At 40.8% G+C, this 25,800-nt stretch overlaps 1 protein-coding gene across 2 annotated transcripts; it reads right to left on the bottom strand.

Annotated features, from left to right (window-relative positions):
- Positions 1–1,378: 1,378 nt before the first annotated feature.
- Positions 1,379–25,609, bottom strand: sdr42e2 (short chain dehydrogenase/reductase family 42E, member 2). 2 transcript variants are annotated; one of them, XM_039824237.1, is made up of 14 exons: positions 25,584–25,609; positions 15,972–16,070; positions 15,509–15,579; positions 10,799–11,234; positions 9,390–9,485; positions 8,294–8,351; positions 8,028–8,146; positions 7,298–7,373; positions 5,938–6,023; positions 4,911–5,048; positions 4,421–4,486; positions 4,158–4,221; positions 3,967–4,040; positions 1,379–1,962 (listed from the first exon to the last, which is right to left on the bottom strand). In XM_039824237.1, the coding sequence occupies exons 2-14, from the start codon at positions 16,035–16,037 to the stop codon at positions 1,714–1,716; spliced, it is 1,599 nt and encodes a 532-aa protein (XP_039680171.1). In that variant the 5' UTR covers positions 16,038–16,070; positions 25,584–25,609; the 3' UTR covers positions 1,379–1,713. The 2 variants fall into 2 exon arrangements, with proteins under 2 accessions (XP_039680171.1, XP_039680172.1); XM_039824238.1 differs by lacking the exons at positions 15,509–15,579; positions 15,972–16,070; positions 25,584–25,609 and adding an exon at positions 11,956–12,917 and having other exon boundaries at positions 1,380–1,962.
- Positions 25,610–25,800: the final 191 nt, after the last annotated feature.

The raw sequence follows: 25,800 nt of genomic DNA, 5'->3' as shown, positions 1-25,800 counted from the left end.
TCTAGTGGCAGCCTGCAGCCTGCATGTGCACAAAAATACCATCTTACTCTAAGTGGGTTGTGTTTTCATTAAAGTAGAGGCAGGCATGAAAACGGGTGTGAAAAAGATGAGAAGGATATTACCGGGGTCCGGGGGAGCATGCAAAGCATACAAAATACAAAGCATACAAAATTTTAGATATTCCATATTTTAAAGCATCAATCTGATGCATTTTGAGATGCATTTTTTGCCAACCAACAGTGTTATATTTCAATATGCACTCATTAAAGTTAATTTGACTGGCAAAACAGTTACAGTCCTTCTGACATTACACAATAATAAAAGTCATAATTTTTAAAAACTAAAAAGTTTTGGATACATTTTTACTTCTTCCAACCATATGTTAAATAAAGAGTCAATGTGGATTTACATATTGCAATAATATCATAATCCTACAATTAATCATTGTGAAAATTAAACTTTACTACTTTGGCCAGGTCATCATCAGAAAAGCTAGACGTCTAGACTCTGGGACAAGGCCGTTATGTTTAAATACCTGCCATGCTAATTCCAAACAAACAGCTTTGTCAAGACAGTTTGGGCTTCAGATAGCTTTTACACATCATGTTCCGCTATGAACGTGCACACAAGTATTGTTTGTATCACAGTCGGTCAGTAAAGGAACAGTTGCAGCGGTAGCGGTCGTTGCCGGTAACGTACTCGTATGACAGAGTAAACGGACCGAAGCTTAGTGACTAGCATCTAATGACTAGCAAGCACTTTCTTACCGCTGCTGCCGTCCAGTGTCTTCCTTCAACATGAGCTGCAGAAGCAAGCACCCGGCTCCCTCAATTTGAGGCACCAAGTGCAGCTTCCCATCTCCACCATTTTCCTCTTGTCCTCTATTCATGCCCAGCGCCATTTGTTTTAACTACTTTCTCAACTAAAGCTGCCTGTATCTACATGCTCCAAGTTTGATAAACTTTGACTAAATCTTTTTTAGCCGCGTTACCAGACCACACCGGCAACGCACGCTCACATTTTGGCAAAGACCCTTCTGATTGGCTAGAACTCATTTCATTGGTTGGTGGAACTCGTTTCATTGGTTGGTGGAAGTTCGATGATTGGTTAAATCCAGCGCATTAAAACAAATCCCATGAGGACTTTTTAATTTATTTATTTCCCACCTATTTTGGTTTCAAAACGGCGAATTTCGCTGAAAGGTGAGTGATTTTCATGTCTGTAGAGGAATTGAAACTTGAAAATAAATGTGCTTATTGTAGTTACTCATTGATAATGCTTTTATTTCTAAAAGTGTACAAAATTACTAATAAATAATTAAACTAAAGATGTGCAAATCACAACTAATCTTTATCATAACACCTGGAAACTTTAAATACAATAATTTAAAATTATAATATTTGTAGTACAAAGTTAGATTTTTTTTAATGAAATCATAAATTCAAACTGTTGATAAATCACTAACATTTACATAACTCAGTTTTCATCATTTGGAAATCAGACAGATATATACCAACATCAAGAAGGTGGAACAAATTATTATATAACCTGACATTTTGAAGACTTATTTTAGGGCATATTTTATTGCATCTGGTGGGCTTCATTAATACGTCACATGTGGTGAGAATACACCATCAAACATTTAAATTCCAAACAAATTTGAAACAGCTTATTGTGCAGCTGTCCATCCAGTACTTTTCCAGTGAGTATAGTTTAGGTCTGACAGAATATGCAGGATAGCATCAGTAGCAGCAAGCTGAGGCCCATCAGCAGCAGCAGGAGGAGGTGTTGAGGCTGCTGGGAGGTCCAGGAGAGGCTGAAAAGAGCCAAGCTGGAGCGAGGCTGTCTGGACTTCAGGTACTGCTCCACAGAGTCCGTTAGGCTGTAGGGCTTTGGACAGTAACCCAGCTCTTGACGGGCCTTGTCGATCTTGAAGGTGTGGCTCACAGCTATGCTCCTCACCTGCAGTGGAAGACATTTGTGTTATTTGTACAAATGTTTCATTAAGACAGGAATCATGTCTGGAAGCTCCTTAAGCTGCTGCAGAGAAGTCCAGGACAAGTCAAAGGTCATACTGTCAGGCCAATGGTTCAGATTAAACTCAATTTGGCAAACTTGGTTTTACAGCCTGAAAGCCTGTGACTGATGGATGCCTCCGGTTACGGCATCTTCTTACCCCTCTGGGATAAGGTGTCTGCATGTGAAGTGAGAGAAGAGTTTAAACAGACACCAGTGAGACAAAAAGGGTTCCTAAAAGCTACATCCCAACTTATCTTGTCATCCTCCCACACGAGCCAGTTCTTCTTCGCTCATGACGTAAAACTGCTTCAATCAGCACACACCCTTTACAAAAGATCTCCTCTGTGTGACTCATGCCAGATTGTTGTGTATTTACCTGTTTTTTTGTTGGACACACTGAGTCCTGCTCATCCTGTCTGACTTGACAATCATCCTGACTATATTTATCTCCCTCTGGTAGCTGTGCCTTTTTACTGCCTTTAATTTCCCCCCACTTGAGATGATTCAGCATTTAAAAGTAATTCACTGCCACAAGCATTACCGTCCTGAACTAATGACACAGTATGTAGTTTGTGATGTTGCTGATGTGGTAGTGATGTAGAGTGCCTTTTTATACAACGGTATATATATTAAAAATATACCGCCATCCCTAACCTGTCTGTGGTCTGTCTTAAAACAGCTGAGCACAGCGAATGTTACTTATACAGGAGTAACACATATGTGCTTCTTCCTTCATGTGTTTGCAGACCTGGAATTTATAGGTGAGAGGAAACCTCCTCTGCGTGTCACATGATGGCTTAATTTACAGTAAGAGTTGGCTGGACCATTTGAGCCCAGCCAGAAGGCTGCCCGACCCCACTCACCATAGCAACAGCCACTGTGCTGATGTCACCCACAGCAGTTTATGTTTTATTCACAGGACAATCATCGATCCCCGGGCCAGCAGCTGTCTGACAGAGTGAGCTCCAGGTGCAGGCCCACGGGCTCAGCTTACATTTCTGTCTCATCACACATTCATGAGGACCGCAACGGAGGCTCCTCAAGATGCATCATAAAGGTCTCCCCAGGCTGGATTACTGCCTGCCCTGATCCTGATACATATACATACAATTCTTTTGTTTTTTAATAGTAGTCGGACCAGCAGATAGTATTAAAATGCTTCCAGTGACTATGGGAACTTTGGTATTTCATTATCTGCCAATTTTTTGAATTCATTAAAGGCTCCCTTTGGTTTTCCATAATTTATGCACAAGAGATAGCGTCAGACGAGGGAGCAGGAGAGCAGGGGGGCTGATAGGAAAATACCCAGCCTAATGAAGTCTGTCTTCACTGTTGTGGGACATACTTAAAAAAGAATCTACTCGTGACAGGTAACCTATCTCCAACACACAAGACACATACGTTCAATTAGGGAGGGACAAATGCATGCATGTGTTCAAAACCCGCTCCAGAGTGTTACATTTTTATTTAGCTGACGCTTTTATCCAAAGCGACTTACAAGGTCAGTGCTTGTATAGCATTAGGAGCCACAGAATCTTACAGGAGACTCGTCCCAAGATCTCTGGCGGGAAAGCCAGTGTTCTTACCTACTGAGCTATCCAGCTGCGAATGGTGCACTGTTCCTGGCAGCACCATTAAAAAAACTGGGTCGAGGCACGGTGGAGTGAAGGGAGCAAGCCCCTTTTTAACTCCTGATGCTAAAAATCTATTTCATATGTTGTCCCCTTATAGAGGAAATATCATAGAGTATAAAATTGGGACATATCAGATATTAAAGGCAACAATGTGTTGTAACTTTCAAAACTATAGACCTGTCATTATGATCAAAATGCATCACAGTTCATTCAGATCAGACAGATAAAGGAGCTTTTATAAGGAAGTTGACTGAAGTCTGAGAGAAAAAAAAGTTTTAAAAGAAACAGAAGAGGCACAAAGAAGTATAATTACCTCACTTCTGGTAAAGAGGAGAGGCACTTCTATCACAGGTCTCAGAACTACATGCAAATATTCAACCAGGATGGCTGAAAATAGAAGAAAATATACAAAAGACAGTTGGCGTTAACTTGCAAAATCAAAATAAAACAATATAAGGGATATCTCAAAGGTGTACAAATTTAAGAGAAAGAGAGGCGAGCTACCTGCTAAATAGACCAGTGAAACAGGCAGGTTTATCAACGGTCGGCTGTAGCCCAGCTTTTCAAACTGCAATGGTAACATGAAACAGACAGAAGTACATTCTACTAAAGTTTTTACAACATGCAATTCAATTTAACTGTGAAATATCCTTGAAAGTTTAAAGAATAAGGCAGTTGTATATTGTTGGTTTGGGTGCTTTCATGAGATTAGTTGACAATAACAAAAATATAGAATATGACCCGCCTCATCATTTACAGTAACTCACCAAAGGTGTCAACCACTCAAACAGATTGACTGAAACTCCATCATTAATGAAATAGGCCTGTCCACTCTGCAAAAGAACAGAAAACAATCGGGCATTACTGTATAAACTATCTTTTAAAGCTGATCCCAGCTGACATTTGGCCAGAGGTAATGTACAACCTGGTCAATCACAGAGTTATTTAAACTGAGAACAGAAAGGTGGACTATAGCAGGACTAGAGGGACTAATCATCTTTAAATATAAACAATATTCAAGTCATAAATAGGTTATTAACAATAATAAAGTAAGGTTTGAAGCTTTGTTGTAAATCATAATCTCTACACCCTACACGCTACACTGTCATCTGTCAAATAAAGGTGAAAATGCCCCAAAAAGTTATCTAAAAAATAGATAAATACAAAAATAATAAGGTTTAAAAAAAATAGCCTTCAGGCCTGTGTGGCTTTATTAGTCTGATCACATGTGTGTGTTGTCAGTTTGCCCTGACTCACAGCAACACAGCTCCTCTGCAGTGTGAGAGCCTCAGCTGCCAGCGTGTGGGCCAGAACCAGGTTATTTACATGTACCCAATTCATCCTGGCCCGGGGGTCACCAAATCTGAAACTGAACAGCCGGCGCTCCACATTCACCTGAGAGAGAGAGAGAGAGAGAGAGAGAGAGAGAGAGAAATATGATTGTTAAACCTCTGGCATGCAAGATTGAGAATTGAAAAGCAGGACTAAGAGGGGGCAGGCAGTCAGAACATGCTGGCAGGAGACTGGAAAGATGCAGGGGGTCACCTTCCGTCTATTTGTCTGGATAGTAAGATAACTGACAAACTGAGAAAACAAGTTTAAAGTGGTAATGTTTAAAAGGCACTTGTGTCATTTCCCATGTACTTTGGGTTGCTGGCAGCTTTATACTTTGTCGGACTGGCAAAAGGATTCAGACTTATAGCTGAGTTTGTCCTGAAAAAATGGATATCATGCATGTGGGGTGAAGACAGTTTAAAAGGTGAAACAAAAACAAAAAAGAATGCATAGAAAGTTGACAAGAATAACCAAAATCATTTAGAAAAAAATCAAATATAAACTGTTTTAATACAGCACTGTAATAAATTGAAACTAATGTCCGTATATATATATCATTACTTATTTTATGCTAATGATTTGGAATTATAATTATACACAATTTGTAGTTTTGGGGGCAAAACATGTGAAATTAACTCCATACTAGTAGATAAGATTAAAGGCAAACTGCAATACAGTGTATAAAAACTGTTGGACAGTAAACCCAGAACATAACCAACCACATCCAGCCCTCCAGCAGACTGTACTGCTGCCTCGTAGAGGACAGACTGGAAGAAAAGGTGACTGTAACTGGACACCCGGAGAGCTCTATCAATAATGTAAACTCTTCAGGGAGAACACCTTCTGCTAGGGAGGCTTCAGATACTGCAAGACGTATATTTGTTCCAGTGCCACCACAAAAAGAAATGAATCTTTATCATATGACAATATGTTTAATTTAGTCTCTCACCATCACTCTGTGGAGGTGTCTCCTCTCCTCTGGTCCGTAGATGCCACAGGGCCGCAGGACGCAGGTCCGAAGCCTGAGGCCTCCACCTTCAAGAGAGGATTGCAACTTTCACTGAATATATTCATGTATGTGTTTTTTAAAATATGATGCTACATATTGGACAAAGCTATATTAGGAGCAAACTTTGACAGTGGTTAGCATCAGTGCACTCATATTTTTGGTTAAAAAAGGCATCCTCACTGATGCTGGTGTTTCTCTTTTTCCACTGTGTATCATATGTAAGTGTATTGTATAATATTGGATGATTGTAGCTCTTTGCGCCTTGTAATTAGATACAAACGTGAGAAGTTTAGAGGGAATAATTGTTGAGTACTTTCCGCCAGAGGAGGATGTGGTTCAAGTTTTTTTTCCATTGCCTCCTCATAAAGACAGCAGTGGGAAAAAAACGTATACTACATCCTCCTGTAGAGATACATGAGCTTTAACCCGCAGTATGCAATGAGACAGCTCTAAGGTTAATTGAATGTATAAAGTGAGGGTCACTGATGGGATGTCGCGTTACACTGATGGTAGTCTATGTTCTTGACGTTCCACTTCCGGGATTGCTCTGTTTCCGCCGCAAAATCCGTCGGATTTCACTCATTTAGGCCGGATATCTGTTGCCTTGGGCTTCCTTTGTGTTGGCATTTTAAACTCTGGTCGATTTATGAGGACTATGGTTAACTTCTCTTCAGATCTCTGCAGGGTAAATCCAGACAGCTAGCTAGACTATCTGTCCAATCTGAGTTTTCTGTTGCATGACTAAAACAACTTTTAAAGGTACACATGTTCCACCAAAACAAGTTCCTTCCGAGCCTATTTCGCAGCGGCACCGCCGCTTTTCTCCGGTGCTTGGCACCAGCCATGACGATTGTGATTGGTTTAAAGAAATGCAAATAAACCAGAGCAAGTTTTCCTCCCATCCCTGAATGCTGTGTGGAGTAGCCAGACTCTCCTCCAGCGCGCTTTGGAGGAGGGTCTGGCAAAGCGAGACTACACTGTAGGAGGAAATGAGACGCTTCTGTTAACACCTGTTTAATGTAAGCAACAGCAGTGGAACTTGAAACCCATTATAGATATTAGAAAATTGTAAAATAGTCATGTGACTGCTGCACTACATACTGGCACTGTACTGTCCAGCTCTAAATTTAAACTGGGGTCATTGTACAGGATTGCACACTGAGTTTCCATGGCAACCATTCAGCACTTCAGTTTTTCTCTTTCACATTTTTACACAGAAACCAAAAGCTACATTTGCAATCTCCTCTAATTGCACCCTTTTCATGTCATGATGTGATTAAGATGCCACATCGTTTCACACCTTTCAGGGAGCATCCGTTGGCAGAGAGGACCATCTGCTCTGCAATCGCTTTGGTTCTGGAGTAGTGGTCGATGTGCTGGAACAGAAAGAAAGAAAGAAGCATACTGAAAATGTATTATTGTTGGCAAATGTGTGGGACATTTATAAGTGGTCCTTTGTTGTGTTCTTCATTCTAGGTTTTGGTGATACATCGGTAGATAGGACATTTATAGAAATGTATGGGTAACATTTCAATTGACATAAAAGTAGCAGTCAGATCTTTTACTTAAGTAAAAGAACCATAGTGTAAAATACTCTGTTACAAGTAAATGTCTGCATTCAAAATGTATTAGCATGAAATGTAATTAGCCCATTATATAATAATGTATATAATATAGTATATTAAATTATTGGATTATAAATAGTGATGCATTAATGTGTTCATCACTTTAACGTTGAATCTGCTAAATGCGGGCTGATTTCAACTGATTATTAGGTTAGATTACAGTCATCTATAATACTACCTCATAATGTATCTATTGATTATGTTTGGAATTAGCTAAAGTTATTAAGTAAATGTAGTGGAATAATAGTATATAGTATTATAGAAATGCATTATAAAATGGAAACACTCAAGTAAAGTACAAGTACCTCAAAATTGCATTTATGTACAGTACTTGGGTAGAAGTACTTAGTTACATTCCACCACTGCAATAATAAGTTTGATAAATTAGTTGTTTTTTTTACTCACTACGTCGGGGGGCACATACGGCACCGAGACCTCATCACCCTCCTCAATTGGTTTCCCAGCAAACACCACATTGATGGTACTGGTGTACACAAGCCTGGGGATGCTCCTCTCCTTACACACTGAAAGAAAGCAGTGTGTCAAGTGCCCTTTTATGATGACTTTTAAGTAGCTACAGATTTCAAATTATATTCAGAACACATCAAATGTATTTATCACAGTGTATGTGGGACTATGACAAATAAGATAATTCTTACGAGAATCCTTACCGTTTATGACATTATTGGTCCCTTCAACATTGACTGACTCCACCTGCTCTTTTTTCAGCTGGCAGACAAATAGAATAACAATGATGAGGTTAATCCATCTCTTATTTTCACCTCCTGTGTCTTTCTATGCTGTAAGCAGCTTATGTACACCTCAGATTGGGTTGTTGCATGATTACAGAAATCCTAATCAGCATTGTTTTGTCATCATGTTGGTTTATAGCTCCTGGCAAACCCCTTCATCTTTCATCTCTCATACACACACCAACAAGCCAGCAAAACAGAAAGTAATTGTAGTGAGATGTGTTTGCTTCATTGGTGGAGCACTGAGGGTTTTAGCAGGGACGTTTGTCCCTGTATTAGTGTATGTGTGTATTGTATATATATGTATTAGTGTAGTAAAATGTGTGGAAGAAAAATGTGTGGATGTTAAAAAGGTTTGTGATTGAGATGCTAAATCGGTGGAGTGCTCTTCTATATGTAAGAAGAGAACAACAATGGCTCTTATTTATTCATAAACCTCTACTAAATAGACCAACATTGTATGCATCTTCACTTCTCACAATGGTGACTGGTACTTAACTTGTAACTTGTTCTGGAGATTGGCTTCAGCTGCTGATTCATGCAGTAAATATTGAGTTTGGAAAGTGTCATTAAAGCCTTGTGTTATCCTGAAATTTACTTCTTCATCAACATCTTTTATCCTTGGGTTCAATTTGACCCCAGCAATTTAAAACTCCAGAAAATGTGTGTAATTAAAATGATTTCCCAACATTATGTGTCAGGTACTTTGTCTCTTTGTTGACTAGCTTGAATGTGGTCAAATTGACCCTAAGGCTAATAGAAGGGTTAATTATTTAAAAAGGACTTTGAGGCTTAGGGAACTCATTTACTATAAGTACATAAGTAATTAATTCATTGATTAAGTAAAAAGCATTCAATGTTACTCAATGAGTCTTTCTATGTGAAAATACATGTTGACTGAATGCTCTTCATCATTCCATGAACACCCTCCCTACAGACAGTCTCTGTTTCTTTGACCTTTGTTTGAATGATTAAGTGCTGAAAAGATGCTAAAGACGATATGAAGGGAAGTCACCTGTTCTGGTCCAGACATGCCGTAAGACGCTGTGTGGAATATACAGTCGACCCCTTCACACACCTTATAGAGGGAAGAATAGTCCCGGATGTCACTCTGTAAGAAAGAAATAAGAAATATTACCCTTAATTAATTAATGACAGCTCTGAGGACACTAGTCTATGCACACACTCGCACACGATGGCAGCAGGCTACCATGCGACATACTGGCCAACCATCGGGAGCAATTTGGGGTTAAGTGTCTTGCCCAAGGACAATTCGACAGGTGGACAGCCAACCCTGCGATCAGTGACAGAGTTTGTGTGAGTCCATATCTATCCTATGAAAGGACAGTTGTAATTAAGGTAAGTGTGCCGTGAGGCCTGCAGGTGAAACCTGAATCATGTCTCCAACCTCTCTGACCCAGTCAGCAGCTGGTGCTCTAAGGCTGATCACTCACCTGTGTCTGTTTCCAGCCAGCATGCAGACTAACCACAGAGACACACTGATGTTGGCTGAAGCAAGGAGATACTACAGTTATTTTTTAAGTCTGCGTGGAGCAGCATAAGTTGTGTAAGTAAGTCATGTAATGTATAACCCAAACCAAAGCTAGAAGTAAAACATCCTGGAGGATGCCGGTCTTTACTGCAAAAGGGTAGACTGACATTAAAAATTATTTGCAGGGAAAGATAAAAAAATAAATTAAATCAACCCACCAGGGCGTATAATTGACCTCCATCTAAATAATATAAAACAAATTTGCATTAAATACATATGTTATGACAAGACACAATTATAAACCATGTTTGTGATTAAAGTCCTTTGTAGGATTTTAAGAAATATGTAATGTGTATTTAGTTTTTGGTTTGCTCATTTAAAATGTATTTACATCTTTGTCAGATTCTGTTCCTTTTCACAAACTATGCAATGGTGAATGTAATTCATATTCCTGCCACCATTCTGATTGGTAGTTCACAAGAAGAGGATTTCATAAGCTTAGAAGAGCTTAATAATACCTTACTGGTTCTTTAAAGTCCCACATTCAGCAACGAAACCATTTGGCACATATTAGGCCTCTAATATGAGGTCCATTTATTGACAGCTCTTTGTCACAGTGTAGCAAAGGGCCTAACATATCTATGCTAAAACTGTAAAAGAAATAGCAGTGAAGGGACAGTGTTATTGGGCAAATTTCCATAAATTAAGAAAATGGAACCACAACTGTATGGCTGAATAATCATTGCCAGTTGTCAGTGTTGGGTGTCCTGCTATCAGAGCATTGCTGGAAAGCCATTTTTGTATTCAGGGCAAAGTTATTGCGTAAAAATGCAGGGAAATTGGAAAAGTAGAGAACTATTAATCGGTATAATAGCAGGATTTCAAACAAATATCTTCTTCACAGAGACAGTTATCTCTCAATTGTCCCATACCTGATAGAAGATCGCTCCATCAGGGATATCACAGGGAGGCATGTTAATGTCCACAAGGATCACCGACATCCCCTGACTGGCCAGTTCTCTCGCTAGCCTGAACCCAAAGTATCCCCCTCCTCCTGTCACCACCACCTTTCCTGTGGAGACGCGTGGTGCCAGTGCGGCCTCCTCTCCCAGTCTGGAGACCACACACTCTGGGTTGCTGCAGCTGGCTGCCACGGCTCCACTTACCCTGTGGCGAGTGGCCACGGCCGGGCTGGAGGCCACGGCCGGGGCCGGGTGGTTGAGCCATGGCTGGTGGGGGAAGTTACGCATGTGGTGCCCGCTGGCCTGCAGGCGACAAAGGGGGACACTGTGGCAGGGAAGCGGCTTCATCTGGCAGAGAGAGCCTCCAGTCTCACTCATGTTGGGACCGCACAGCTCCATAGATGTCCTGATGACGAAAAAGACAATACTAAAATGTTTTCGCCCCTCTCTCTCTGACACACACACACACACACACACACACACACACACACACACACACACACACACACACACACACCGGTTCTGGTGGTTGATTAACGCAGATATGTGCTGATTAGCTCTCATAACGGGCCAGGTTGGTAGCGCACTGCCATGAGTCCATGAGGCAACTGTCTGATTACTCCACATATTTTCATTGTGATTACATTCTGAATCTGCCCCGGTCTCAGGTAAATATAGTAATATATTCTGTAAGTCATTTTGGGGTACAATTTGGTTTTGGAGAATTATAAAAGCAGCAATACCACAGGCCAAGCAATCGGCCCTTTACTAGTAAACACAATAACCTAATAACCTGATGGACACTTTGCATAAGGGCCTACAACTTATGACACCCTCACGAAGAAATTAAGAATGAATGCATGTAGGCTACAATGTTCACCAGTAAGCTAAAAGTGTATTACTCCATTGTAATGTCTGAGTTAGTAATATACATACCCTATAACTCCACGCCACCTGTTAAGCAAAACCTCTTCTGTATTTCTCTCCAAAACGAATCAGCTAATCAGACATTTAGCAGGATTCAAAGTGATGAATAAACGACACGCGGATGAGATTGCTTAGTTCGATTAGATTGATTATAGGCTATACACTTTAAACTTTCCTAATACTCAAATTAATTAATTTACCTTAACATTCCTTTCGATCTCTCACATCCATACCTGTGCCCGTTGGCTCATGAAATAATTCAGCCTATAAGGTAGGCTACATGCCCTTTCCTCTCGTGGTGGCTCCTGACGCGTCCCATTTCATCCCCTGTACCTTCACCTGTAGAGGACCCACCTACCGTAATGTCTGGATGCAGGACGCAGCCCCGTTGCAGTGAGGATCGTGTTTCCAGCTCCTGTAGCATCAGGTGGACGAGCAGAAACCTTCCATGCCCCTTATTAAGTGCCCAAGTACATTTAATGTGGTTCCCTTTAACTTCACATTAAAGTGAAACAACCAGCTTAACCCCACAGATTCCATACAGTTGGCACTGCCACAAGAGAGACAAGGATTGCTCCCAAGAGTAGGCTAGGCCAGGCTACACGATTTAAGTGTTTAAGGCTATATAAAAAAAAAAAAAAAGTTTAAACAAATAGCCTACAGTAGGCCTAACGTTAAAATAGACAATAATTAAGCTATTAAAAGAAAAATGTTGTATTTTGATTACAAAAGCTGATAAAATACTAGCCTACGTAATATTAATGGTTCAATGATAATAGGCTAAAGATGATTAAATTAGCGTTGGCGGGTCTGGGGAAGTCATGGAGGGGGAAGAAGGTTCATGAGCATAGACAGTGCTCATTAGTAGGCTATTTTAAATTGGAAATAAGGAAGTGGGAGGAGCTATGGTGGATGGCTGGGAGGGAGACAAATAGAGGAACGGGTCGCTTTTACTCATGGCTACAGTTACATTGTTAATTCAGTGTAATACATTAATGTCAAATAAACTATTCCATTTAAATAATCTGATATGAAACTATATCAATAAATAGCCTAAAGCCACGGACAGATTTATGATTTATGGCCCGGCCCCTGGTATAGACCCTTTTATAAATTTGTGTTTGGTAGATTATTTCTCTGTGGTAACAATGCTTTTTGGCAATACATCTTATACCGTTGGAAAGCCTGTTTAGTTCCCTTTCAAATGGTGCCCCATTTGTAAGAAACATGCATTTGTGGGATGAGCAGCAGCGCTGAGTATGTGGGTTGCGCCCATGAAAAATTTGCCAAATCTTCTCTGCCAATGCCAAACAGCTTATTCTGCCATTGACTCGTTTGGTGGATTGGATGATTGAAGTTTGAAGAAACAAGACATATTGGCAATTCAACAATTTATACATTTCACAAACAGGAGCCTCAGTAGCGTGTGGAAGAACCATACACAGCCACAACAGCCTGGCATCTCCTCCTCATGCTGTTCACCAGCCTGGTCACACACTGCTGTGGGATGGCATCCCATTCTTCAACCAGCATTTTTCGCAAGTCAGCCAACGTGGTTGTGTTGGTCACTCTGACACGAACAGCATGCCCAAGCTGATCCCACAAGTGTTCAATGGGGTTGAGGTCAGGACTGCTGGCAGGCCATCCCACCCTCTCCACTCCCACATTCTGGAGGTAGTCTCTGATAAACCCCGCCCTGTGGGAGCGAGCGTTGTCATCTTGGAGGATAGAGTTCGGTCCCAGACTGTGGAGATATGGGATTGGCACTGGTTTCAGAATCTCATCTCTAAAGTGTCAATAGCAACAGCAAAATAACCTGTTTGGCATTGGCAGAGAAGATTTGGCAAATCTTTCATGGGCGCAACCCACAAATGCATGTTCCTTACAAATGGGGCACACTTTGAAAGGGAACTAAACAGGCTTTCCAATGGTATAAGATTTATTTGCAAAAAGGCATTGTTACCACAGAGAAATAATCTACTAAACACAAATTTCCTTACTTTTTGTGCTAAGTTTATGTGCCAGTCTGCAACAAGATATATTGTATGCAAAGTTAATATTTTCTTCTTTCTATCTAGGCCAAGCTACTCAATATGAAAACAATCATTCAATATCCTATGCTCCACTACCCTCAGAACACCATGGTATTAATGATTATTTTTCCTTTATGAATGATAATGAAACATATCTTAATTCACTGCTCCTTTGTTGTTTCAGCACTCGGTGTGATAAAAGGATTGAGTTACTCTCTCATTAAATGCTGCCAAGCACACCCATGAATCAAAGTCAGCAGGGAGCCGTCACCTTGTTTGACCTGCTGCAGCGGTGAGGGGAAGGAGTGCTGTGGTAGAAGGGCATACCTAGCTTGTCTACAACCTTGCCAAACCCTACCCCAAGGTGAACATCACCGTGAAGACTGGAAATAGAGTGGGCAGGTTGCTGTGATTAGCTGGCAACTCCCAGTGCAGTGTGGAGGGCGACGAGCACCTGCAATGATCAAAGATAAGGAAAGGTAGGCTGAGAAATGTGTAAAGTTGGGGACTATGTGTAAAGTCGGGGCTGCCTCTAATAAATATTTGAGTTATTAATTGGTCAGATTGTTATTTGATCAAATTGACTGGCTGTTCTAGAAAATATCAGTTAATAGTGAAACATGTCTATCTCTAGTTAGATGTATCTAAACGTCTTGTTTTGTCCAGTAGCCCTACATCTGAAGAGTTCAGTTCATAGAAGACAAAAGCAACAAAAATTACATTTAAGAAAGTAGGAGTTTTTTTGGCCTTATTGCTTGAAAATGATTTGAGCAATTAAAGGTGCAGTAAGCGATGCTGCGCAAAGAATGTTGATATTTGAACTCAACTGCCAAACAAATGCAACCCCCCCTTCAGAAGCTCCGTCCCCCAGATTCAGGGACAGCTATGTGTGCATCATACAAGAGCAAGTCGGGATCAAGTCGGCTACAAATCTAACCGGCATGCATGCATTGGGTGGCAATCACTGATGATCGATTCTGCGCAGGCCTGGCTCATCTCAAACGAGCCTAACTGCTGGCCTAAGTGTATTAGATTAACATCATTTACTGTACCTTTAATCCATTATCAAAAATGATTAATCAATTAATTTTCTACTTGGACTTATTGAATCAGCTCTAATGTTAATGCATTAAATCTGCTAATAAGCTAAATGTGTGTGAGTCAGAATTTTACAAACAGCCTACTGTGCAGCAGTGGAAACCAACATCACATTTATTTAAATTTTTTCAAGTTTAATTTCTTTTCTGAAACATTGGATTTTATTATTTTGTACACAAGGCGCATTGCAGCCATATACAAAATAATCAAGAATATAATATTAATAATGTTTAGTGATACTTACATAATAAGCAATAATCTGCACAATAATAGCTGTTTTGACCTATGGTGGACAGTTGCTTCTTCAGGACTGAGATGTGTTTTAACATCACAACATCCTGGAAGTTACAAATCTGCCCTTTGGGAGAAAAGAATACTACTGTAGAAAATCAAGGATCTTGATCTTCAGTCCTGGTCCAAAGACCACAGTGCACTTTGACTTTGACTCTAGATTAAGAGAAATAAGAATAAGAATCCCACAGAAATGAGCAATGGGCAGTAGGAGGCGCCAGACAACAGCATTTGACTAAACCATGAGCCCTAAACACTGCAGAATACCCTAAAGGTCAAACATGGTTTTGTTCTCTCTAATTACAGCTCAGATAATCCACAGTCAGTGTACCATAATGAGTTGAAAAACTGATGCTGGATCAGTTGCTCCTGGTCGTCTGCTTTCCTCTGGTTCTGTAGTTTCTATCGACAAATGTAGAGAACAGAGGTGTATGCTCCCACTGGCTTCTATGTACTTTCATAAATCAAAGTAACAAAGGCTGATGATGACTTATTGAATTGTATATTATATTGATAAAATCAACTTTCTTAAGGATGTAAGTTTATGTACAAAATAAATAACACAGAGACTGAATTACGGTACATTCTCCAAAATCTGATGAAACCATCACTGGGGGTTTCATGGCAGATAAGTTGAAAATACTTGGATGATGAATTAAGTGGATGAAGCGTGTGTTGGATTCTTGACAGCTGAGAGCAGGTGAGGGAGAGATATTGAGTGACAAAACTACAACGAAAAGCCCTCAAAGGCAGACATGCTCTCCCCCAAAACACTTTGCATGCAGCATACCTACATTCACACTGGGTGACGGGGCCTCAGTCCCATGTGGGTGGAAGGTTTTTTGGGGTAAAGGATCCATCCTTTTTCACACAGTGTCATGCTGAAAAGCAACCTGCCAGAAAGAGAGAAAAGAATACACCTGACTGACACCAAAGACAAACTAAAAATGTGTTCTTCAGAGAGGGAGAACTTAAAGCACCCATGACATGATGCTCTTTGGATGCTTTTATATAGACCTTAGTGGTCCCCTAATACTGTATCTGAAGTCTCTTTTATATAGACCTTAGTGGTCCCCTAATACTGTATCTGAAGTCTCTTTTATATAGACCTTAGTGGTCCCCTAATACTGTATCTGAAGTCTCTTTTATATAGACCTTAGTGGTCCCCTAATACTGTATCTGAAGTATCTTTTATATAGACCTTAGTGGTCCCCTAATACTGTATCTGAAGTCTCTTTCCCGAAATTCAGCTTTGGTGCAGAATTACAGCTGCTAGAGCCAGTCCCACAATGAGCTTTCCTTACTATGTGCCATTTCTGTGTCTGTAGCTATTGAGGAGGAGAGGGGTGGCCTTGACCAACTGCCACTTTGCTTGTTTGAAAGCCATGATGTCTCTCTCTCATGGGTGGGCCAAATTCTCTGGGCAGGCAAAGCAGATAAAGGGGAGGTAACCTTGCTCCTTATGACCTCATAAAAAGCAAGATTCCAGATCGGCCCATCTGAGCTTTCATTTTCTCAAAGGCAGAGCAGGATACCCAGGGCTCGGTTTACACATAGCGCCATTTCTAGCCACTGGGGGATCATAGGCAGGCTGGGGGAACGCATAAACAACGTTAATAACGTTTAAAAAACTCATAAAGTGAAATTTTCATGCCATGGGACCTTTACAAAATGTGACAAAATACCTTTACACAGTACAAATAAATGGTCTAACGCCCAGTGCCACGCTGTCACAGGCAATGAAAATGCCACATAATCATGTCATCAAATAATATCATACTTGTTAAGTGTATTTAAACTCATCAAGTTACAAAAAGAGTAATTACCCAACATCCGTACTTGTAACACCCTTCAGTGAAAGTTATTGCAACATTTATTTTGATGTTGGCAGGTATATTTCTTGCTGAAATGAGCAATTGAAGTGGATTGTAAGAAGCATTTTAAGAAGCGGGAGAAGCTTTAAGGTCACACTCCTGAAAAAGGCAGCCTGAGGAGCTAATGCTAATGAGGAGCTAATGAATAGGGCTTTAAGCTAAATCAATTAGTTTTACTTGATGTATAACCTCTCCGAAATCCCTTGTGCGATAAAGTGGGACACAGAGAAAAATGAAGTTGCAGTAAGAGGAAGATGAGAGGCAAAGCAGTGGATGAATTTTATTTATCCAAGTAAGCGATACTGAAACAAGAGTCAGCCATGCAAAAGCCTCTGTGAAGCTGAACTTCAGCTAATTGCTAATGCTAGAGTGCTAACATGTTCACAATGGCAATGCTAACATGCTAATGTTAAGAAGGTGTAATGTTGAGTATGTTCACCATTTCAGCTTACCATGTTAGCAGTAACATTGGCTAGTCAGCACTAAACACATAATACAGCTAAAGCTGATGGGAATGACATGTTTTGCAGATATTTGGCCATTAACCAAAGTATTGGACAAACTGAAGTTTTGACCTGATTACTAATAAAAAATGAATCAGTACATTGTGAGGGGGCATGAGTGTGTGTTGCCTACATTTTATGGCAATCTATACATCCATAGTTGTTGAAACACTTCACTCAAACCACAAATGTGAACTTTACGATGGCACTAGAGGAAAAGTCAGAGGGTTGCAAATCCTTAAGATTCAGACAGAATTAGCTCTGAGAAGGAATGATGACTGTCGGCCTACATTGTTTCATGGTAATCCATCCAATAGTTGTTGACATATTTCAGTCTCGACCAAAGTGGTGGACCGACCGACTGATTGCATTTACTCTGCTCATTTAAGAGACACAAGGGATATGATTTTCAGGAAATATAAATGTCAGTAGTGACTATTATTTTTTCAAAAGAGAAAGGTAGTGGGGGTAGCGGGACTTATTGATACAGGAGCACTGATTCACTGATTAAACCCTGACAGTTAATTAAACCCTTTCCAAAAAAGGGTTGTTCTGCTCTTTTACCTGACCCACACATTTAATAAATACAAAAGTGCAGCATAAGGGCTGGCTGCACTGCAGAAATGAGACAGGAGAAAAGAGAGGACAGAAAAGTAAGTGTTCCTCAGTGACCTTCAGTCAACCTCAACACAGGAGAGGAAATTACAATCAGCCACCAGACAAACACTTGACCGTGGGTGAAGGGCAGCCAGCCAGAAATCACTTGCTGAAAATTCTCTGAAAGCATACTCAGTACTCAACAAGTATAGCTTACGTTAGTACACTAGAGTTGTATTCAATAAAACCACTACAGTTATTGTAATAAAGGTTGTACTTACTAAGATGAAGTCTGATAAATTGCCTCAAGTGATGTCACTTGAGTCAACATCAGTTGGGGCTGAGGACTACAAGTTTGAAAATGACAAAAAAAGTTAGAAGACAAAAAGAGTTAAGGTGTAGACACATATAGCCGACGGCCGACCGTTGACAGAAAACCCTGTCGATGTGATCAGTCGCGTCCCCGAGGTCCAAAAAACTGCCACACAACAGACCAAAAAGACGAGAGGAGACGAGACGTAATACATCTCTATGACAGCAGGCAGCTCTAATCTGTAATGTTGCCCAAGAAATGAAAACCGAAAGCTGATTGGACGAACGCGTCACATGGGTTTGTTTTCTCCGGAAATTCAGAGCTAGACTGTCATGGCGGCCGTTCAGAATACGATCTCATATTGTACTAAAATAGTTCACTGAAACATGTTTCTGAAAACATTTTAAGCAAGAAATAGGCCGTGCAGTTGCTGAATCTGTCTTCATTTCAGCTCAACAAAAGGTCAGTTTAAAAGATTTTCGTCAGATTTTGAGAGACTGTAGTCACCTCATCCCGCTCATCATTTCCGGGTGAGTCCCGACTGCCCTGCCTCCGACCGAACATGTCAGGTCGGCCAAAATGAACGCCGACAGCCCCCCAGACGTATGACGGCACGGGACACACCAAACAGATTTGAGTCACTGACCTCGCAAGACTGTCCCACGGCTGATAATCGGCCTGGTGTGTCAGCGCCCTTAGAAAGAAGTGCGTTTACCAGACCTCTGTAGCCGGCTCCTCATCTCTGGCAATACAGGCAGGCGGTACAAAGAATGTGTTTGAATAAAAAAGACAGTATCGATCACATCTCATGGTAATCCTCAGCAGATGGTCATGACAACTGAACTATCTCCACGACGACTGAGCAAACTCCATCTACTGATGATGAAAAGACTTGACTGAAAGTGCAGGAAAAAATAATAAAGGGGTACTCTAGCGATTTGCTATTGCACTTCCATAAAGTCAAGGGACTCACAATAGGCAGAATGCAAAAAAAAAAAATTGTCACTATTAAAGCATATCCAAGATATCCTGACGTTTAGTTTGTAGTACGAGTCAAGCTCCAAAAATAATGGATCCTACGTTTCCCATAATGCAACTCAACAGTATCTTTCATTATATCCTCTTCTTTCCAGTCCCACACCTCCAGTTTTAATGCAGGCTTTCTATTAAAACCCTTCTTTCAGTCTCAAGCAAACCCAAGCTGAAATAACCCTAATGACATCACTGTGATATCATCAGGGTGTGTTTTGATAAAGAAACAAGTGTTTTCACAAGCTGAGTAGTGCTCCTTATGACGAGAAAACTGAACGTCATGCAACTGGGGGAATGCTACTTTAAGTTCAAAGTCTCAAGTGTTGTTATTGCTATGAAAGTCATGTACAGTATAAGTTACTGTATAAGACATTTCAAGTATATTTGTTTAACAATGTCATACATTTAACTCCTTTTTATTTGTTGTGCACATTGAACATACAATACATAATTAATTAAATACATAATATAAAATTCATATAAGTCATAAAAGTCATAAAACAAACAATGCACAGCGTGGCTGCAGCTCTCACCCCATACGAGGTGATTCTAATTTTGTCAACTCTATTATTAATTTGGGAGTTTGCTTTTATTAAACAGCACAGTAGAGAGAAACAGGAAGTGACAGGAGAGGGGGGAATGACATGCAAGTTAATACCCGGCTTTAGTTGAACCAGAGATGTTTTAGTTGTGTGATTTGTTTGAATCTAAATCACTGACCGATCGGGAGTCATTTTTTCCTTCAATTTCTCACAAATCACTAGCACGTTTTTTCTTTACTAAAACTATCTTTTGATGTATGACAAAAACTGTTAAATGTCAGTATGAATTTCATCTGATTTGTCCTGCGAATGAAGCTTGCTTCCGTCCAGTCTCGCTTGAAGAGATAAAGGAGAAAGCAATTGAGAAAGTGACAGACAAGCCCGTAATTCCTTAGAGGACTAAATTGGAAGCTTGGGACAAAGATGATGGCGGTACTGCTGCTTCAAGGACAGCTTAAAAATGAGGGGAGGGGGGGGGGTAAAGCTCCTGCTGGTGAACCATTGACTGACTGTTTTGTCAGATCAAAAGGGGCACAAAACCTGCTCCTAGTAGCTCCATAACAGAGAATGTTAAATATATTGTGAGAAAGCAACAAGGATCTCTTAATTTCATGTACGGTTTATTAGTTCAGCTTCTTTCTGGCACACATGTTTTGTCAGAATGTTTTGCTCTCTTTATCACCCTGAGTCAATATTTTGCAAAAGCCCAACAGGAGGCTGAACAGCAGCACAGATAATATTGTAGCAGAATCTGACAAACAGTTTTTACTCCAAGCTCACTCTTGTTAAGGTCAGAGGCTTGCAGGCAATCAATATTTGGCAGTTAGCTTTCAATCCATCGCTCCGGAGCCCAATCAGCCCGAGCAGCTGTCCTGATGCACCTGATGGCTCAAAGCAAAGGACGGGGAGAGAATAGAAGGTGAACTTCTTCCTACGTTTAACTCTGCATTTATCTGCAGCTAAAACACAATATATGGAAAACTTAAAGAGAGGGAAAATGCATGTGCATATGTTTTATAATTGCAGAGAAAGACAAGGAGAGAACGAAAAGGACTACAGTCACCTCCTTTGTTATCACAATGCCTGCAATGTCCTCCAGTCGTCCCTGACAGAGACCGTCAGTCTGGCTCAGCTCTCATCTCCCTCCATAACGACTTGGCATCCTTACTATTAAATACCACATACATACAGTATAGCCCGGAAATCCAGACCCAAATCCAAAAGATTAGGGGTCTGGCAATCAGTAATCAAAATGGCCCAACTCGAAGGGCGGCACCAAGCATGCATTTGAAAATCTCAATGCACGCAATTGGATAACACTCCGACCAATCACAACAATACACGGGGTGACGTATCCAGAGCCCCATACGCTTAGCTACCAGAGGAGCTAACTGGTAGATTAATTTCTTGCCGTATACGGTCGGCAAAACAGCAAAAGCAATGGGCTCTATTCAAACCAGGACCACATTCATCATTCATATCTGGTAAAAACAACAACAATATTTTCTTTGTGTATTCAGCACTTATTTTTTGTGAAACAGAGGGTTATTCATGATAGCTGCTTCCGACTTTGTACTGCAACTGCTGCACAACAATGTCCTTCAGGCTAAATAAAGTTCTATCTTATCTTATCTTGTCTTGTCTTAAGAGATCTGGATACAGCCTTGCTGCCAATTCGTCTCAGTGGCCACTCACATATTTGTAAAACTTTCCCAGAGCCAAGAAAAGCTAGTTTGATTTGCGTGATGCCATGGCAACGTCAAGTCTACAGGCCATGAGGGAATGTATGGGCATGACCAGCAGGAGAAACACTAATGTAACAGCAAACCTGAAAGCTAGAAAACATTTTTTGGCTTATGCGCTCGATGAGCAATTGTCATGCAAATGACTGGCCGCCATCTTTGAGTCCGGTATCCAGTTCTTATAATACATCCATGGTTTCTTCAGAATAAAAGTACATTTTTAATGAGATGTTCATATAGTTTTGGTGTGAAAAGCGATGTGACAGTTACCGAGGCGTCGTATCGCTCTCTCGTCGAGAGCCAACTCCCTTTATGCCTTCCCCTCAGTAACCCCCGCGTCTACTATGCCCTCTTCTGCCATACGGGAACGCCAGTTACCGTCAGGGGAGCGGATGTTTTGGTCTATTCAAAAGGAGTTATTTAGATACTTCCCTGATTGCTCCCAGGGTCACTGGAGGTCCCTTCATTCTTAAGGACGCCCGCTAGCCTTCCTCGGTCGCCGATCTGGGAGAGGTCAGGCGCTCAGGTGCTCTGACCGGCTGAGTGGGTAGGGAAATGCACTCCCTCTAGGAGGTAACAGGAGGTCTGGCTGTCTAAATCGCCGGGCCGCAACTCGCCACGGGCGGTTAAAGAGGAGTCTGTGCTATCCCCCGTGAGGGTGAAAAGAGAAAAGAGAGGAAAATACCCCAAAGACACAAGAGACTGGTGAGGCTTTGGTCTCCTAGCTCAGCACGAGCTCAGGTAGTTTTATTTATATGATAGAAAAAGAGACAAAATAAAGAAATAAAGAAATTAAACTAAGCTCAGAACCGGGTCGGTTCAATGAGTGTTGCTCTGGCTGTTAGAGGTACTAAGTCTTAAGTCCTCGTGGCAAAAAGCACAAGGTAACCTAGGCTATCTTAAATGCTATTCTCAGAACTGGGTCGGTTCAATGAGTATTCCTCTGGCTGTTGGAGGTACTAAATCCTTGCACCTAGAGCACAGGGTAACTAAGCTGTGATTCCTGCTTGCAAAGCTTCTCTTTTTATGCACAAGTTGGTTCACTCCTCTAGACGCAGCAAGGTTTGTTCACCATAATTTCATCTCCTTATAAGGTAATGCAGAAGACACTTTACAGGAAACTTCACATGTGTCATACAAGATAAGCAGTTAGAAATCAAACAGTTGGGTGAACTCCAATATATTTCAAATAATGCACTACAAATTAATACATTTTAAGCAGCAGAGGTGTCAAGTAACGAAGTACAACTACTTCGTTACCTTACTTAAGTAGACATTTTGGGTATCTATACTTTACAGCAGACTTTTTACTTCTACCCCTTACATTTTCACACAATTATCTGTACTTTATACTCCTTACATTTTAAAAATAGCCTTGTTACTCCTCTTTCAGTTCAGCTTCGTTTCATTCCGGCTTGTCATCGTTCAAAAACACACACACAAAAAAAACTATCCAGATAAATCACGCCATCTGGATAGAGTGAATTTGACTGTGGTTGGATGAGAAGTATAAACATATACCATTCGACACCCTATTGGTTTGTACGCAATCCATCGCACCTGCACAGACCCGGTGCTAATACAGCACCGGTGCCTTAACGACCGCTATCTACCGGACCAAATAGCAACGCGGATTACGGTGCCTTATTTAGGTGCCACTTAAATGCCTGCGCTTCTCTCTGATGCTCTGAAAACGGACATTAGAGGGAACTGAAACATTGCCGCTCGGGACGCTAGTTAACACTACACTCGACAGCAGGTAACGTTAGCCTACCGTTAGCTAGCAGCTGGAGTAAACACGTTAACATGCTGACAGCTAAACGGTGTAAAAGTGTGTCTGTATTTCACTGGAGATGATTCCAACATTACTCTATAGCTGCCGTTGTCTGAAAAACACAGACTCAGCCTCGCATCGTCAGCCTTGTAGTGCATTCACAGTTGTTGTAAAATACCTTTTTCCCATCCAGTGGTTGTTTTTGTAGTTGAACAGTAATTTACTGGTGAAATAAGTTATTGTTATAAGATATTATTATTTTTTTAATAAATCATTTAATTTTGACCCTGTGGCCTTAGAACAAGCCATTCTTTTCTTTCTTTTAAAAAAAAAATCTTTAGATCAACTTTTTATTGTTATATTTTTATTTATTATTGGCTTTTCAGGACGATGAGAATGATGTCAGCAGGCCAGGCCTCTCTTTCGGGCCTGAACTCTCCCCCCTGGGACTCCTCTATCTAACCCTGGCCTGACACTGTGAGAGTCTGGGGGACAAGCACGGGACAGTTGGGCTACAGACAAACCTACTACTGTCCAGGTTATTTCTGTCTAACTAGACAGAAAACATTGAACACTGAAAATGGACATTATTTAATTTGAAGTGTCCTATTATGTCATGTTAACAAATAACACAAGAGACTTTCATGTCTATTCTCATATTTTTTTGACGTCAGATAAAGAAACAAGCTCCTCTGTTCAACAGGATACAGAAGCCTACATTATCACACACACACACACACACACACACACACACACAATCCTCTCCGTTGAGTACACGTGTCTCGCCCATCCTTGCACAGGCACAGACTGTTCTCACATGTACCCATACAGTCCCCAATGACTCATCTAAGATAACACAAGAGGCATATCAAAATAGACATTAATACCCTCATTAAAATAAATAGCAGGGTCCAGCAGAAATAAACACGGGTCGCAGGCTTGGTCTGTGGGCCGTGAGACTGCGGCGCCTGCAGCCTCTCCTCAAGCTCCTACTGTTACAACAACATACCAAACACATCGAGGTCCACTAGGAGGTCTTTAGGATTCCACAAGGTTGTCTGATGAATAATGGGTGCTTTCACTTGAAGGGATTTGTGTCAGCAGTAATATCCGGGGAATGATGACTGACAGAGGAGATTTGTCTGATTGGACTCATGTGGGGTAAAGGTGAACTGCTTCATAGGAAGTAAAGGAGGAGAGTAAGAGGAGGATTAGGTCTATCTGGGTAATCTACTACTAAACAGAATATTTAGAGAGCACACTGACATATAATTGATTCTAGTCTTGAGCAACAGGTGTATCTTTTATTCAATGAGTCAGCAGTGTTATTTTATTACTTTATTTTTTTCCCACTTCATTATTTAATGAAGCGACAAAATCAACCAACCAGTAGAGTTAAAATAATCTAAATCTAAAATAATCAAAGCAACCAATCACAGCATCATCCATTAGTGCTGATCAACAATCAACAACCAATACAATGTTTGAAGCATTTTTCTAAACTTTCTTATACATTTTTTTATGGAGTTGATAAAATTTCATGACAAAAAGATTGAACAAATCAAAATAAACAAAAAATATTAACAGGTGAGTATGGTCATTCGTAACAAACTCAATCCGATAAGGAAGGCTGTGAGTTGCAGAAAAAAAAGACAGCAGATATGATCGTTGTTTAAAGGCACATGATATCAGTCAGTGTGTAGAAAGCTGCTGGGATGCTAGATCCCCGATTGCTGCTGTGGTACTGTATGACAGCAGTGATCACAGCCAAAAATATCCTGTTACTTTACAATGGTCAACACACAGTAAAACACTACAGGGAATAGGGTACACATTTTAAAGCGTTAATGCGTAACTTTATGATATGAATAAACGTCTGTTACATTCAAGCCGTTGCCAAATGAGTTGCTACAAAGCTAATTAAGCCTATCAGCTCCACACAACTCTCTCTGTATTTCTCAGTATGGCGCTCAGAAGATTGTGGCGTCCAGCGACTTTCCCTTGCAGAAACTTGAGTGAAGATAATTACCTCTTCTGAAGAGTCCATCGTCTTTTTTAAATCCTCCGTGTCCTCCTTGAGCTACTAGCAACTGCGTGGGGGAGGGGTGGGGGCAGCGCGTGGTCACCGAAGGCTTGTATCATGTGGACGCCTCGACAGTGTTGTTGTCATTACTTAGAATTCCTCTGCTCTGGAAACAAACTCTTTCTTCTACCCCCCAGGACCAAGCTCCACACCATGGGGGATC

This window comes from Perca fluviatilis, chromosome 15 (assembly GCF_010015445.1).
Source record: "Perca fluviatilis chromosome 15, GENO_Pfluv_1.0, whole genome shotgun sequence".
NCBI lineage: Eukaryota > Metazoa > Chordata > Actinopteri > Perciformes > Percidae > Perca > Perca fluviatilis.
This window is presented reverse-complemented; position numbering and strand designations above follow the sequence as displayed.